Source organism: Macrosteles quadrilineatus, unplaced genomic scaffold, assembly GCF_028750875.1.
Source record: "Macrosteles quadrilineatus isolate MER2022 unplaced genomic scaffold, UCM_ALF_1.0 Scaffold_9__3_contigs__length_116548681, whole genome shotgun sequence".
Lineage (NCBI taxonomy): Eukaryota > Metazoa > Arthropoda > Insecta > Hemiptera > Cicadellidae > Macrosteles > Macrosteles quadrilineatus.
The window spans coordinates 102,515,978-102,532,147 of NW_026542602.1; the positions used below are offsets into that span (position 1 = coordinate 102,515,978).

Here is a 16,170-nt window from a genome sequence, read left to right on the forward strand (position 1 = left end):
ATTTTTAACGAGGGCCTGTCAACTGTCTTTTGTATCAATCTTCTAACAAATTAGTATAATATTTATAGCATGAACTTGGTATGCTTTATAAGCAACGCGTAAGCTCACATAAAAGTATGTTCATCTTCAATAAAATAATAAATTGAGTATAAGACCAAATTTGTAGGATCACTAATCTAACCTCATTCACTCTTAGCCTATGTGTGATGTGACCATTACCTACACACTGACACATTCATCTACAGCTAGTATCACAGTTACAATTCATCATGTGTTTGTGACGGCCTCAGTCTCTCCTCGACGAAGCTGATGATCTTGTCAGCCTGTTGTGTAGTGATCTCCACACCTCGCGCACTGTGAGACTGCGGTTGGTAGAACTGCACAGTTGGGTACGCAGACACTCCAGCGCGTTGACACACCTGGTAGTGGCTGTCACAGTTCACCTTCCCGCACTTCACTCGGCCCTCCAGTTTCTGAAAATAGGTGCAACTGTTATGCCTAAAAGACCCAAATATTAAGTGTTATAAGAAACATAAAACGAGACCCACTTTTATAACTAGTCACGCAAGCATAACTTAACTGAAAAGGTTGAAAACTGTGCTTGACATGTGCTGCACTCTAACCGCTACTCTAGGGTTCACCACTATTGCCACCAGCTTTATGTAAGCACTGTATGAAGATTTAACTCCCGTCTTAATCAACTCACCTGCTTATATGTGGCAGAGTTTGGTGGGAGAGGCCACATAACATGGCCGGTATACAGATCAAGCGGCAGTTATAATAGGAGAAATTTTTTGTCTCCAATCAGGCATTTTGTTACTTTTTCTTTATGATAAATGTTTAATTGTTACTAATGTTAACTCATTGTTACTAAGCTGTACTCCTATATTTCTAAACATATAACAGTGTCCCTATAAGCTGATTTCCCCACCTTAGCGACAGTGGTAAACTCCGGAGCGAAGGAGTGACAGTGGCCGCACCACGGAGCGTAGAAGTCCACCAACCACGGGTCCGAGCCTTCCACAACCTCCTCGAAACTCTCAGCTGTCAACTCTACCACGGCCGAGGGTAGGAAGTTGAACAACCACTGGCGGATGGACTTGGCATCTCTGTGATAACCACTGTACATCCTGCATAGACACGAAGGATTAGAGATATTGTGTTGGTATGGATAATTTCAATCAGGATTGCGTGTGACAGGGATGAGGGAAAGGCTTCCAACAACACTTAGAGTCACACTAGACGCAAGTGGTATTAAATTAATCCAACGACAATCAAATGTTGAAATGACTGAACAAAATAACTAAGGATAGAGAGTAAGTTATATAAGAGAATGATTCTTGTGCTGAGTGCATCCCACTACCACACTTAGTATCAAACACAATGAGTGATTAGTGATTACTGAAAATAGGTAATCTTAGAAAGGCTATGTATTATAGCTTAGACAAACATAATTCTTCATTGTTATGAACTATTTGCAGCGTCAAAGAGATAATCCTACAGGTGCATTTGTTGTATGCCGATATAAAATCAATTCTATAGAGCCTATTCGAACCCATTTCTTGTAAAAGATAACAAAATCTTGTGAAATCTCTCTCTGGCTGTAAATTGGTGACAAAGCAATCAGATTCATGATCATCAGTATTATTATAGCCAGAAGAAAAGTTCACTTGTTATTCTTTTATGTATTACTGAACACATTATTGCAATTATTTCTATTTTTTTTTTTTTTTTTTTTTTTTACTAATATTGTTGCAAGGCTTCTACTACAGAAGTCAGACATTTAAAACTCCACACATATCATGGAGGTTAACTTACGCTACAGTGTTGAACCCTGTACTGCCCGTGGGGTACAGTCTGATGGTGGGGTAGCTGTGGACCCCTTGTTGTCGACACAAGTCTGTCTCTTCTTCACAGTTCACTTCTCCGACAAACACATTCGCCATGTCTGACACCATCTGAGGACAAACCAAAGAAACATTAGAAAGAAAATGTTCGGGTTATAAAATAACTTTAAAAGATTTAAAGACCCAATGAAGAAGGCGTACTAGATCAGCAGAAGTGGAGATGTTTAGTTGGAGAGGTTAAAATATATTCTTGGGTATAGTTGGAATTAGGTGTGGTGTAAGTAAATAATTCTTTTGGTTGAACCCTTAGATCCATCTCATACTGATAAAAAATGGGGAGCGAACTAGTCTAGTGGTTAGAGCGCGGGACTTCGGGCCATGAGGTCCCGGGTTCAAATCCCGCCAAATCATCAATGGATTTTGTCTAAGTGATAATGCCCCAACCTCTAGGTCTAGCCTGAAGTAATGTGAAAAACAATCCCGGGCTCGTGCCTATCGTCTTAGGACAAAAAAAAATATTTATAATATCTTTTATCTCCTGATATCACTTTTGGATTACCTAATCTTCCAACTAACACATTGAGAGTAATTGAGGGATTTAAATATTGGTGTGGTTTAAAAATATGACTACTATTTTCAATTCACAAAATTTAAACGATTTTAGGGGAAGAAATTCATCCCCTCCTTGATCTTACCTCTAAAGCAATAGCTCAACAGCTGAGGTTTTCAATATGTCAATCAGCTGCAACACACATTTAAAAAAAAAATTGGTAGGGGAACTTCCCCTTAAACCGCCTACATTTTGTGAACAGACTATAATAACCTGACCTCATTTAACAGATAACTTTACCAGCTGGAGGCATCAGTAACATGTTATGTGAGTAGGCCTACCTTTGCCAGTTTTCTCCACTGAGGTCCCAGCTGCTGACAAGGCCCACACCAAGGCATGAAGAAGTCCACAAGCCATACAGAGTCTGGAGTTTTGCGGCCAACAGATGTGTAGAAGGTCTCCTCTGTCAGTTTTATAACTGCAACATAAACTTACATGATAGGAGAAAACAACAATTCAAACAATTTATAAATTGCAGGATGGCTACAGAACTCCTGGAAAAAAGTTTAGGCCTACACACTTTTCCTGGCAGCAAATTCTGGTTTTCCCTGTTGATTCTTGTCACTGTTCATGTTGCATAAAACATGCTATACTCTACAAAAAGTAGTCCTTTCAATTTAGCTAGATTTAAAAGTCGACAGAAACCAGTAAGGCAGAAAATCTACAGAAATCTATTTACATCAGTGCTTTTGTTTAACTATTTTAATGTTTTGCTAAAACTTTATCATGGAAATGTCAACTTCTATCCACACTGTCCACAGTCAAAAATACTACACAACTGAAATGTTACCTCTAGGGTTGATGACATCCTGTATGAAGTCTATTATGCTGCTGGCAGAATGTTCGCCTCGGAAAGTCTGCGAAGGTCGGGACTGGTTGAACAGCATTGTTGTAGGATATGACTGTACGTTGTGTTGACGACACAGGGCCGCATGTATCGTACAGTCCACTGTGCCGAACCTCACTACAGGAGAGAAGTGTTGACTCGCCTTACGCAGCTCAGGCAACAGACGCAGACACGGAGGACACCACGGTGCGTAGAAGTCTATGAACCACGCACTGTCGCCATCTGTGACAGATATACATTGATGTAGGAATGTGACATGTGGTATATATTTCATAGACCGGGAATAACTCAAACTTGGAAAGACAACTTTTAAAGAATAATGAACCAAATTTTGTAAAATTAAAAATAAACTACAAACAAAAATCTGTTAGTCGTGCAAGAGATGAAAGTCATGTAACCTGTCTGCGGCAAGAGACACAATGAAACATAATACATGAGGGATTTATCGTTTAATACACCTACCTAATCTTGCTAAAATTATAATGGCCTTCACATAAAGCACAAGTTACAAAATTTTAAACATGTGTATTGCCACTGCTTAAGTAAGAAGAAAAATTCATTTTAAATAAGCAAGTAATTTAAGGGGAAACATCTAAAGCTGATCATAAAAAATTGAACCTGCACCAAACTAATGATATCAGCAACCAACCTATCACTAGTTGATACAATTTAAAATACCATAATCTTTAACATGACTTTATCTGTCTACAAGGATTCCAGGTCTGTGTGTAAAGCATTATTTAATAATGTGGTGTTACATTTAAATTTCAAACAAAAATCTTAGTAACCAGTAACCACATTACACTCATAACTCATAAGGTATAATTATCATATTTAGTTAAATATTCTTTCTAGATTCTTGCAAAAATAAGCAATATTGATCTTTATTACATCTTGCATTTGTTAATATCTGAGGTTATAGGATCGTGAACTAATAACTATCCATCACAAAGAACAACCAGTGTTGCCAACCTTGAGCCTGCGTGACCAGCTGAGGGAAGAGTTGCTGTGAGAGTGTGCGTAGGTTGGTAGCACTGGCACTCTCCCTGGCAAACTGTGACACACTGATGGCGGACGGTGTTCCGTGAAAGAACTCGTAACCTCCTCCAGGCTTGAACACGGCAAAGGATGGGTAGCGGGAGATGGAATAGTCCTCACACAGCTGACGGTGTCGAGCACAATTTACACGTCCTGTGACAAAACAAAGTATAATTCCTCTGAACTCACAAGATATAAGAGAAAATTATTTTTAGCTTTTTTTGTCTACAATGTTTATAACCACTGTAAGGAAGTCTCCTTTTTTACCTTTGGTTATAAATTAAAATTAAAACCAAAAATTAATACCTCAGCATATTCATCTTAAAGGGTTTTTGCTACTCAGTTGTATTTAATTTAACTGAAAACTTTTGGTTTGAGCTTTGAGCTTCTTTTATAGCTGAATTGCTGACATTAATGAAGAAAATCATAGAATTATTCATTGCTTGGAAAAATTACATTATAGATGAGTAAGATTTGCTTGCATGATTAAACTAAACTGTTGTATAAAAAACTTTGCCAAAAATTTCTTTGGATACTAATCATAAAATTTAAATCACCAAGATCAATTGAACCCTTAAAATAAGTGTTAGGTAGTTCCCATGTTCATAAAAATCACTTGTTTCAAACAATCTTTGTTGCAGGATGAATTGTGTTGAACCACTGAATCTTAAATGCCTCCAAACACACATTAAGAAACAAACATATTTATTTACATACCAAACAAGCATTGTTTGCTATTTTAAAATGCTAAAGTATCTAAACATGATTTACTACTGACCAACGCGCATGTCGCTTAACATTGATGGAAGTTTTCTGATTTCTAAGTCAAGTTCATTGTCCGCTCCAACAGAGAAATCAACCAACCATGAGGTCCGGGACCCAAGCTCTAACTGAGTGATGATATCCTAAAACACAACAAAGAATCAACATTTATTATTATACTGAATAAGGTCTACTTACATTCTATTTTGGGCAGTCTTTTAACACAGTATGGATAAATACAGTACCGTACATAAAAATAGCCTACACAGGAAAATTCTTTGCTAAGTTACTAGTAGCACTAGCTAATAGTATTGCTTTTGTAAGTAAGTAGTATTACAAAAACAATTTCCAAAATGAATTTTAACTTTTAACAGACTTTTCACAAAGGTTAAGGGTATAACTTTTCACAAGGGATAAGATTTTAAGGATTTTGTGGAATTATTGTTGGCTTTTGCCAGTTACAGGGAAGTATCTTAATTTTTTGTGTATAGTGCATAGATTGTGATTTGTGTGCCAGAGTGGACACTTTGCCATCCGGTAAGCCTGCAATCCTCACAAAAATCCTTAAAATCTTTTGCAAATTTAACAGAACTAATCTAAAAAGTAGCCACACTCAACCTGACAAAAATTCAATTTTAAAATAATATACAAAAAATTAATAAACTGTTGGAAATAGAACTTGAAAGGATTGCCCTGTTCATAGTCCCTAACTTTGACTTAAACTAGCAACAAAAATTCAAAACAAGAGGTTTTGAACATACATGGAACTTTTCAGGGTCAAGTTGTTGAAGGTCCGGCAGATAAGTAAAAACTTCCTTCACCATATCTCTAGGATTGTCACTCATCACTATTCTGGTGGCAAAACTGTCTCCGTCTGGCGACCTGGAAATGTAACGATAAACATAGGTAGCTGACACTTTACTCAGTATAAATAACATCAACTCTTAAATGATTATTAAATCAATATTTGGTAGGTCTAAATGGCATTAAAATGTATATTTTTTATTAAAACTTAAAACTTTAAGGACAAGGCTGATCTAGTGAATAGAGTGCAAGATTGGCTTACAGGTCTGGGTTAAAATCGTGCAAATCCCCAATAGCTCTAATCTCAATCTGATGAGGGTATTTCAGGGTCCACTTTACAAAAAATTACAACTTTATAGAAAGTCAAGTTTTACATGCATTGAAACTAAAGGACTTTAAAATGGCTTTAACAACATTGATCTAAGTAAGATAATTTGTATTAACTATTTAATGAGGAAACACACAAAAATAGAACAGATGATATCTGGGAAATGTGAAATCAAGAAATCGTTCAACAGGAAATCGTTCTCGTCCATTTTACATCACTATGAGAGATAACTTACTTTCTCCAGAAGACAGTACTGGTGTACTCTCCCTGAACCAGCTGAGGGCAGATTGGCACTAGTAGACATTCTACTGTTGCAACACCCACCACCCCATTCTACAACAGATAAGCATCATTGTAATGACAAAATGTAACTTTGACTTTGGATAATACAATTACTTCTTATCCAGTTGTAAAATCTTAAGTCTTGTTTTTTTGATAGTTTCTTCCTGGTTACACTGATGGCCACTGATGTCGACTTACCCTTCGGTTATGAGAGGATATTATAACCAGTATTTTACAAACTATCATTTCATAAAGTTATACAAGTTGTACGGTTGATAAAAAAACAAAAAATTAACATCAAACACACTCATCCTTTACTGGACAAAAACATACCTCATAATTGTCTACAGCTGATCCACCCACAAGAATGACAAATCTATCAGGAAGTATTTTCAAAATAAAGTAAATGAAATTAAATTAAAAATTATTTATTGTACCAGGCAAAGTTGGGGCCCTTTCTTACACTAAAGTAGAGTCCAGATATTCCGAATCCCGTTATTCTAAAAACCCAAGACGTTAGTACAAAGCTACACGAAATAGAGCATATTTTCTGCATTCACCGTGAAATCGTGAATATCTTCCGCGGTTGCAGAGACGCCAGAGACATTATCATTGTGTTATGACGAAATGTTTGCTCGCACATATATTTGCAGAGGCTTTCTATGATTGAGAAAAAAAAGCTCAGCCCGACAAAATTTAAATCATAATTTACAGTCAAGATAAAAGTTTGAACATCTTTTGCAGTCGCAGAGACGCCACCATCGTCTCCAGTAATTGTGACAAAACCGTGAACATCATTGACTAGACGATCGTGATTAACAAGTCCAGAGATCCGCTTATTCAAAATTCCTGCTTGTTCGAACAAGATTCGGTCCCAGTTAGTACACAATAATGGGACTCTACAGTATAATGTACTCATTGCTAAATATTTCTTAGACAAAAAGTGTTTTGAACTAAAAATTTTGCATACATGTAATTTTTTCAATTTTAAAACGTTAATAGAAAACTAAAAAAAGAATTTTATATCAGGTGTCAGTAGGTTGATATCAATGTTGTATAACATCAACACAAAACGTAACAAGTAAAAAAAAGAATGTCCCACGTATGAAGCAAATATATTTACTAATGTCAGTTTTTTTAAAACCATAACATCTTACTAAATTTAAGTCTTGATCAGCCTTATTTATACACATTTTCTAAATCTTAATGGATTCTTAAAAATACAATTTGTGCAATGGTTACAGAGGCTAACAATGTAAATTTCACCAAAACTCAATAAATAATGATAGTGGTATACCTTTACCTACGACCGTTTTTTTAAAGTAGCCATTTCAGTTCAGTTCCTAGAATTGAAAAGTTTCACTTAACAGCTGTTTAATTTCATAACAGCATAGTTTTATTTCATAACAGCATAGTTTTTCTCATAACAACACGGGTAACGGACCAATGAGATTCAAGGATTGAGAGAAAAGAAGTAAAATTGTAATGCTTCAAACGTCAACTAATCAGCTGTTCAGCTGATCAGTTGACAATTTTAATTGTTGATCCGTCTTGTTCCTGTTGATACTCGCGTAATTTTAACCTAGGTTGGTGGTTAAAGGAAAGTAGATTAAACTGATTTAAAAATTTCAGTTTTAGTGAAAGTGAAGTTAATGAGATAGAAATGAGACCACAAACTGTTTGTGCTAATCTTATGCCACCAAAATCAAAACAAAGGTATGAAATTACATACCAGCAAGGCAGCAAATGGACGAAACAAAATAAGGTTAGATTGATAAATGAAAATGTGCTTCTGATTTATTTTGAAAACCTCTTAACCATTGCTTCACCCAACTCGTTGTGGACCACATATTCGATGCTGAGATCTAACTGTAAACTAACTGTATCACTATATTTTTCAGTTGTCCAAAAGAAATATGCAATATTTCTCTAATTGTACCTGATACAGTATTTATGGTAAGAATGCTGCTAGCAGAAGCTATTGCCTGAAAAATAGTAACGTATTATTTAATGAAATTTTACAAACACGTAATTACATAAAAACAGCTAATTATACAATAAGTCGTTACATCACTTTCAGTGGCATGACAATCAACGAAAACATAACCTCTCTAAGAAGTTATGAGTAAAGATTGTTAGTAATCAAAAACCAGATTGTCTGTACTTAGTTAAAAAACGGTCGTAGGTAAATTAGTGTACGCAACTCGCGTTAATAGTCTTTACAACACTCGTAAGGCTCGTGCCTTAAATTTTCTACTCGTGTCGTAAAGACTAACTTAACGCAATCGTTGCGTGAACTACTATAATTAAATACCACAATGAAAAACTCAATCGATCATCACCTACCAGAGCCGCTGCCAGCCTGGTCCGCTCGTCATCTGCTAGACAGTCAGGCAATGACTGTCCATTACACAACAGTAACACCCAGCTGTGACGCCCTGGCTCTCCTGTCAAAGTTGCCCAGTTGTCTGCCGACTTGATCTCATGTACCTCTGTCTTGGCCCGGTCCAGAACAAACCTTGTCAGTGGTTCCTTGTAGCGGGAGCCTGCGTAGCGCTCGTTCTACAACAGAAACAGTGCCAAGGTCAGAGCCGTCTTTAAATTATATCCCTTGTTCCATTTCACATTCACAGTGCAGTACAAAGCATCCATATGCTAAGTATTTCAAATAGCAATCTTGGCAATAGAATCCTACCTAAAAACAACAGGACCTGCTCATTTTGATCATGCCAATTATACCTACCTTTATGGAATTGCCTAGAACATCACTATTGTGTAATGACGGTATTATGTTTACTTTGTCGTCAGACATTCACATTCATTGTTAGAAATTTACATTACACGGCACAATCAAACAGTTGCATTGCACAGTACAAATGTGACCATCCTTGTTTAGTTTGTCGTGTTTTATAAGGTAAACATTAGGTAACATTAGTCAGACTTGGGTAAGTGGACGGAATAATAAAATAGTTGCAACCAACTAACACACCAATTAACACCTAACACTAAACCAAACCTTATCATTATAAAACCAATTAACACTAACACCAATTAACAGCAAGTTATTGCCTCTTGGAATACGTACTGTTACTTTGGGTGACGTAGCTCAGGAATGAAACTCAGCACTCGCTTACAAAACCTAACTTTATTAATTACTCAAAACAACACAAAGAACACAAAGCTAAACTAACAATCAAAAAAGGTAGAGTAGACTGGAACTGTAATCATTTAGTTAGAAACTGAAACCCCAATTTTGAAAAGACTCTAAACCCCAATTTTGAAAACCCTTTACATTGTCTTACCTGGACCCAAGGCCAAGGGCCTTGGGCTCCAGCTCCCCCAGCAGGACCCCGTCCTCTGGTACACCACACAAACACTACCCACCAAAACTGACCCCTTGATCAAGTGCACTGGCCTACTTAAAGCAACAGCCTTCAGTAGGTCAGCACAACAAGTTATTGTTTAACAACACTACCAGCCTACTCACACAACATTGCCAAACACTTCCTCTTTACAATATTCGACCCCTTCCATTACAACATTTATACCGGGTGTCCAAAACCACCCGTACACCCCTTTAAAAACGATGGAAACCTTTTCTTACAAACAAAAAATAATACAGAACTAGCTAGATTGGGCACGGTCTACCAAATGGTGTTAATTTCAAATCCAAAATCACACCGGAAGTGGCTTTTTCAGACCGGAAGTAGACTTTTTTAAATGTAAACTACCAATTTTGATTACATAATCGGATTCTACGTTGAAAAATACATAACTCTTGTCTTAAACATTTTTTGAAAAAAAAAAACATTTCTATTCTACGTTTTCTACCTCTAATCCCCTATTATAGTCAATAATTTTGGGTCATTCATCTGCCAAAGTTACTTGAAACAATAAAAGAGAAAAAGAAATAACTAAGATTACATAAAGACATGTGATAAATAGAATCAGCTGTTCATTATAAACACTATAGTAATTGAGTAACAGCTGGTCTACACATTGCTTAATTTCATTTTATTTTAAAAATAAATCATTTGTTTTTACATTAAAGTGGTCAAATGTAAAAACAAATGATTAGTCCGGCAGAATTGACCCGAACCTGGTTTTGTCCTATTAAGTTTTTTTTATTGTTGATATGTGATATCTAGGGTAAGTAGACCCTAAAACCACCGGGTACTTTTTTGGTACCCTTGGGCAACAGCCGCCATCTTGGAAAATGGCGGGAAACGTAAATTTCAGTGTAAGCTTTTACTTAATCCAATGTAATTAAAAAACTATTTAAGATGGAACAATGCATGTTATTTTAAAATGTTTATGCTTAAATTCCCTACTCAGAAATACCATATAATAAATATATATAATTTGTTTTAAGGTCAGTACTACTTTTCAAAGTTTATAATTTATAAAAAAATAATGTCATATTTATTTTTATTTCAATTTTGAGCCTTAATTACTAAAAATATGACTATAATATACGTTATAAAGTTTGTAGAGCTTTAAATTTGGCATCGAATACATCTATTGGATATTTGTTGGATCAAGGGTAACGCCAGAACAAAGCGTTAGAAAATAATTTTTTTATTGATTTTCAATGTAAAATAAGGATATTTTATATGTTCAATAAAATTGTAACATCTTTCCTGAGACCATCCGCCACTTCTCTCAGGCTGTTTTTGGTATTAAAATGTTTGTAAAATTACCAAATTTAATTTGAACTATTAACTGTTTATATTTAAGGACTTTAAGGCCTATCTATTCATCTTCACTCCAAAGAAACAATATTTTTTTTCAAAAAGAAAAGTTTGAATTTTGACCAACCCATTGAGTTATTATTATTAGATGTTGTATGTATTGCAATAAAAACACTCAGTAAACAATTGGCATCCATTTGACATGTAGATCACTGAAAACGAACGAGTCGGAGGTGAATTACAAGACTTCGACCAACAAAGATTTTAATGGTTGTATAATTTTCTTTGAAAAAAAGATTGTTACCTCGAGTACTGATTATCGATGTTATGTTTTTTTTATAATAAAATACTCAGCAAACTACTGGCTTTCATTTGAGACATTGGTCATTCAAATCAATCGGGTTTGATGGGATTTATAGAACTTTAACCAAATAACATTTTAGTTTTTCCAAGATTTGTCTTTAATTAAAGATATTATCTCAGGTTATAATTACGTTATATGAAATTTTATATACTATGAATACTCAGTGAGTTACTGGCTTTAATCCAAGCCATTGACTATTCAAATTGGCTGAGTTGAACATGAGTTGTGGACCCCAAACAATAAAAATTTGATTTTCTTTTTACAATTTATCTTTAGTTAATGATTGTGTCTCATGTTATTTTTACGTGATATTGTATGTTGTGGTATGGGAATACTCAGTGAGTTAATGCGGTTCTCTTTTCAGCTATTATTTATTGCAATCTGACGTGTTTGGGGCGAGTTATAAGCTTAAACGTAGAATAAAAGTTGTTGTTTCTTAACTTTCTTCTGTATTTAAAGACATATTTCTCAGCTGCTATGTGTACTATGTTATTCGTTCTGATCTAAAAACACTAGGTCAACTTAGAACTTTCATTTGAGACAATTTTCATTTAAATATGTAGAGCTTAAGGTGAGTTGTAGACCTCTAACTAACATGAGGTTTTCAATTTTTAAGGACTGTCTTTTATTATAGATCTATATCTCAAGATCTAAATGAGCTGTGTTATTCATTTCGGTGAAGAAAACCTCGGTAAGCTATGGGTAAACTCAGATATGAACCTAACCTGGTTTATTCCTATCAAGTTTTTTTTTTTGCGTTTGATATGCACCAGTGAACAGAATTGAAAAATATGTAGTTGCGTTAATTCAGGCTTACCTTGCACAGTATTTTGTCATTGTGGATATAATACCTGTTTAAATTGAAAAATACAAACTCAAGACGTCAGTGAAGACTATGACAGTGTAGAATAATGAGTTAATACCCGAGCTGCAGCAAACCTGACGAATGAGCAAATTTCCATTTGCCTGGATTGATTTTCAATTAATCTATTAAATTCACATTTATGTTTAACGAGTACCTAGGTTTGCTGCTAAAGGGAAACTAATAAAGTGTATTTTTTATTAAAATATTTCTTTATTTTTATTATTTTTTATTATTATTTTTATAGCTTAGTATAGAATAAAAAATCTGCCAAGATTGATTAAAAATGTATCCAAAAACAAGCCAACTAAAACATTTTACAATATTCTCTATAAGAATAACATGGGATTTTAAATGAACTATTTTTAAATTTTCTACATACATATATATATATATATGAGCGAAAGAGTGTTTTTGGCCTCTGGGGACATCAAAATGATGTAAATCGGTCCCGGGCTTAGGTCTTACCATGAGGCCTACGGTAATAGCTACTTCCCTATAGAGAAATCGCTAATAGTCACTAAGGTTACTGAAACGTTGTTTACAAGTTATTCCTACATGTAGGCCTATTATGTAAGTTACAATTTTACATGAATAAAATATTTATGTTACAATACAAAATAATAAAACTCAACTATGTTGAAATCGATTTTATTAATTTTGATAACTTGTTGTCTTTTTTCAATGTAACGCAAATACTAACAAGCATAGCCACAAGTGCTACGGGAATTCAGTTAACTTCATAATCGAGTATTATTATTACATGCCATAATAATTATGTTAAGAATGTGTCTTGCTAGTAACTTATAGAAGCTCAGGTTTAAATTGGCAAAACTTATATTATGTTCGCTATAGGCAACACTAAAACAAGGTCGTATAACACATTTTTTTTATTGGGCAAAAAATTCAATTCTTAAAGATAAAAACCACGTTTTCCGCCGCCAGTTTGAAACAGCTTTGATGTGGCTAATTTCTGGTAAATTTATGAGTAACATTATAACGAGGTTTCATACTAAATTTCGTGATATTCGAACTAAAAACGCATAGCTCATAGCCTAATTACCATGTTTTAAATTAATCGATTTATTTATTAATATGGACAATTATTATCTCAAATTCTAGAAGTTGTCTGAAGGTACTTTGTAAGTACCCGCTATTTTCTGCATCTATATACTACCAAAATAAAATATCATCGGTAAAAAAACATAATATAACAAAACAGGGTTCAAGGAAAATTCCCTGTTTGGTTGCCGGACTATTCCCAATTTACAAATCAACAAATTACAAGAAAAATTATTGATTTATTGATTGATGGTCTATACCTAAAATTTTTTGAAACCCAATAATTAATATTTTCCATGAAAGCTAGTACGTTACCGACTGTGTTCATATAAATACATAAAACATAACATAACAATCACTAAAGATATAGGGCTTCGATGAGACTTTTTTATAATTAAAATTACTCTTTTTGGGGGGCCCATAACTAGCTACATCCTATGATTTGAATTTTAATTAGCGTAAATGAAAGCCGTTGGTTTATTGAGCATTTTGATACCAAAAACAGTAGAAAAGAACTACAGAATATTCTTAGGAAGGATTATATAAATTATGTTCATTTATTAGAAACCCCTAATTTGCCATAGAAAAAAATAAATAAAAGTTATTTTTTACACATTGTTGTGACGTTATCATTGATCCAACAAAGATCCCTATAGAAGCATTGGATGCACAATTTTAAGATCTACAACTTTTGTTACATGTATCATGGCTTTTTTTCAGAGATTTTAGCACAAAGATGAAAAAAGTAGGGATAGAACATATTTTTTATCTAAATGATTAACTTTGAAAAGAAATACTGGCTTTAAAACACACAATATATAGTTAAAATATGATATTTTCCTGCATAGAATTTCACTGTGAGTATTTTAAAAGTGTTTGCACTGCTGTAGGTAGCATGGTATTTTCATAACATAGTTTTAAGTAAAAGCTTACACTGTAAATTACGTTTTCCGCCATTTTCCAAGATGGCGGCTATTGCCCAAGGGTACCAAAAAAGTAACCGGTGGTTTTATGGTCTACATACCCCAAATAACTCAAAACAACAATAAAAAAAACTTAATAGAACAAAACCAGGTTAGGGACAAAATCTTCATTTGGCTGCCGGACTAGATAAAAAAAAAATTTAATCAAGCAATGTGTAGACCAGCTGTTATTCAATTACTAAGGTGTTTACAATAAACAGCTGATTTTATTCATCATATGTCTTTATGTAATCTTTGTTATTTTTTTTCTCTATTATTGTTTCGAATAACTTTGACAGATGAATGACCCAAAATTATTGACTTTAAAGGGAGATTAGAGGTAGAAAACAAGTTTTTTCAAAAAATGTTTCAGACAAAAGTTGTGTATTTTTTAACGTAGAATCCGATTCTGTAATCAAAATTGGTAGTTTACGTTTAAAAAAGTCAACTACCGGTCTGAAAAAGCCACTTCCGGTGTGATTTTGGATTTGAAAATATCACCATTTGGTAGACCGTGCCCAATTTATCTAGTTCTGTATTAGTTGTTGTTTGTAAGAATAGATTTCCCTCGTTTTTAAAGGGGTGTACAGGTGGTTTTGGACACCCGGTATAACCATTGACTATACACAGAAATAATTTCTGTTATAGTCAATGATATAACTCAGACACACACAGGTTTTTTGGGTTAGACTGTGGAGGTTGACTGTGGGAAGGAGACTGACATATAATGTAGGTGAACTAGAGAGGGTAGCCTATCAGGTGATATTTTGAAACTAAATGCCTTTATTGAAAATTGTACGATGTTTTATCGTTACTTGGCACGATGTGCAAATAGTAACTAAACCAAAATTGAAACAATTGATATTCGTATATTAGGCCTACACCAACCAAAAAACTATTCCATGTTATCCATGGTATCCATGTCCTTGGACAATGATACAATTCAAAGAACTATCTACTCACCGAAGGATACATGATGAGTGAAGGATAAGAGCGTATGTTCTGTTGCCGACATAAGGCCCAGTCTTCCTCACAGTTGACGGCCCCGAACATGACGACACCCTCGAGATCCAAGGCAAGTTTACGCCACTCGGGAGCGAGGTCATGACAGTGAGAGCACAGTGGAGAGTAGTAGTTGACAAACCACTGGACTCCGGACTTGGTCACCAGGGAGTCTGATTGAAAATTATTTTTTTAATTTTTCTTTTGTACAGGTTTGTTGACTGCATATGAATATTTTTCTTTTTTTTTCAAAATCGAGGTTGAGTAACAGCAATACGATTCGATTTTATAATCAGTGAACGTGTTAAAGTTTAAGTGGAACACTGGAATTACTGTTTTAGAAACATGTTAGTTAGCTGCACAGAATTGTGTTTTAAGTTTTTAGCTTTTTCAACAAGTTAGTTATAGTAAAATAAATAAACATACCGTCCACAAAAGTTAATTGATTGGTCAAAAATATACTCTTTTGCACCAGGGCTGCAATTACTGTACTTATCTTTCGAACATAACCTACTACAGTATTTCAAATCAGTGCTTTGTTTTTGTGTTTAATAGATACTTAAGTGTTTAATTATATTTAAATCTTGTTACTAAATTAAACATTCACTAAATTACAACAACAATATTTACAGTAACATCTCAATTACGATTTGAAATACTGTAGACTGAATTACTGGTGACAGATCGGTCATAAAAGAATTCTTCTTAT

The 16,170-nt window shown here is 34.5% G+C and overlaps 1 protein-coding gene across 1 annotated transcript in view; it reads right to left on the bottom strand.

Moving 5' to 3' along the window:
- The window catches only part of LOC129002162 (dnaJ homolog subfamily C member 10-like), a 21,225-nt gene continuing 5,055 nt past the window's right edge, over positions 1 to 16,170 (bottom strand). Inside the window, exons 4-14 of the mRNA XM_054429765.1 lie at positions 15,423 to 15,634; positions 8,865 to 9,080; positions 6,472 to 6,569; positions 5,866 to 5,986; positions 5,121 to 5,247; positions 4,277 to 4,495; positions 3,248 to 3,526; positions 2,739 to 2,875; positions 1,819 to 1,958; positions 932 to 1,130; positions 1 to 473 (exon numbers count right to left, since the gene is read on the bottom strand). Coding sequence (XP_054285740.1) covers positions 258 to 473; positions 932 to 1,130; positions 1,819 to 1,958; positions 2,739 to 2,875; positions 3,248 to 3,526; positions 4,277 to 4,495; positions 5,121 to 5,247; positions 5,866 to 5,986; positions 6,472 to 6,569; positions 8,865 to 9,080; positions 15,423 to 15,634 — 1,964 coding nt within the window. The 3' untranslated portion in view covers positions 1 to 257. The remainder of the gene's footprint in view (positions 474 to 931; positions 1,131 to 1,818; positions 1,959 to 2,738; positions 2,876 to 3,247; positions 3,527 to 4,276; positions 4,496 to 5,120; positions 5,248 to 5,865; positions 5,987 to 6,471; positions 6,570 to 8,864; positions 9,081 to 15,422; positions 15,635 to 16,170) is intronic.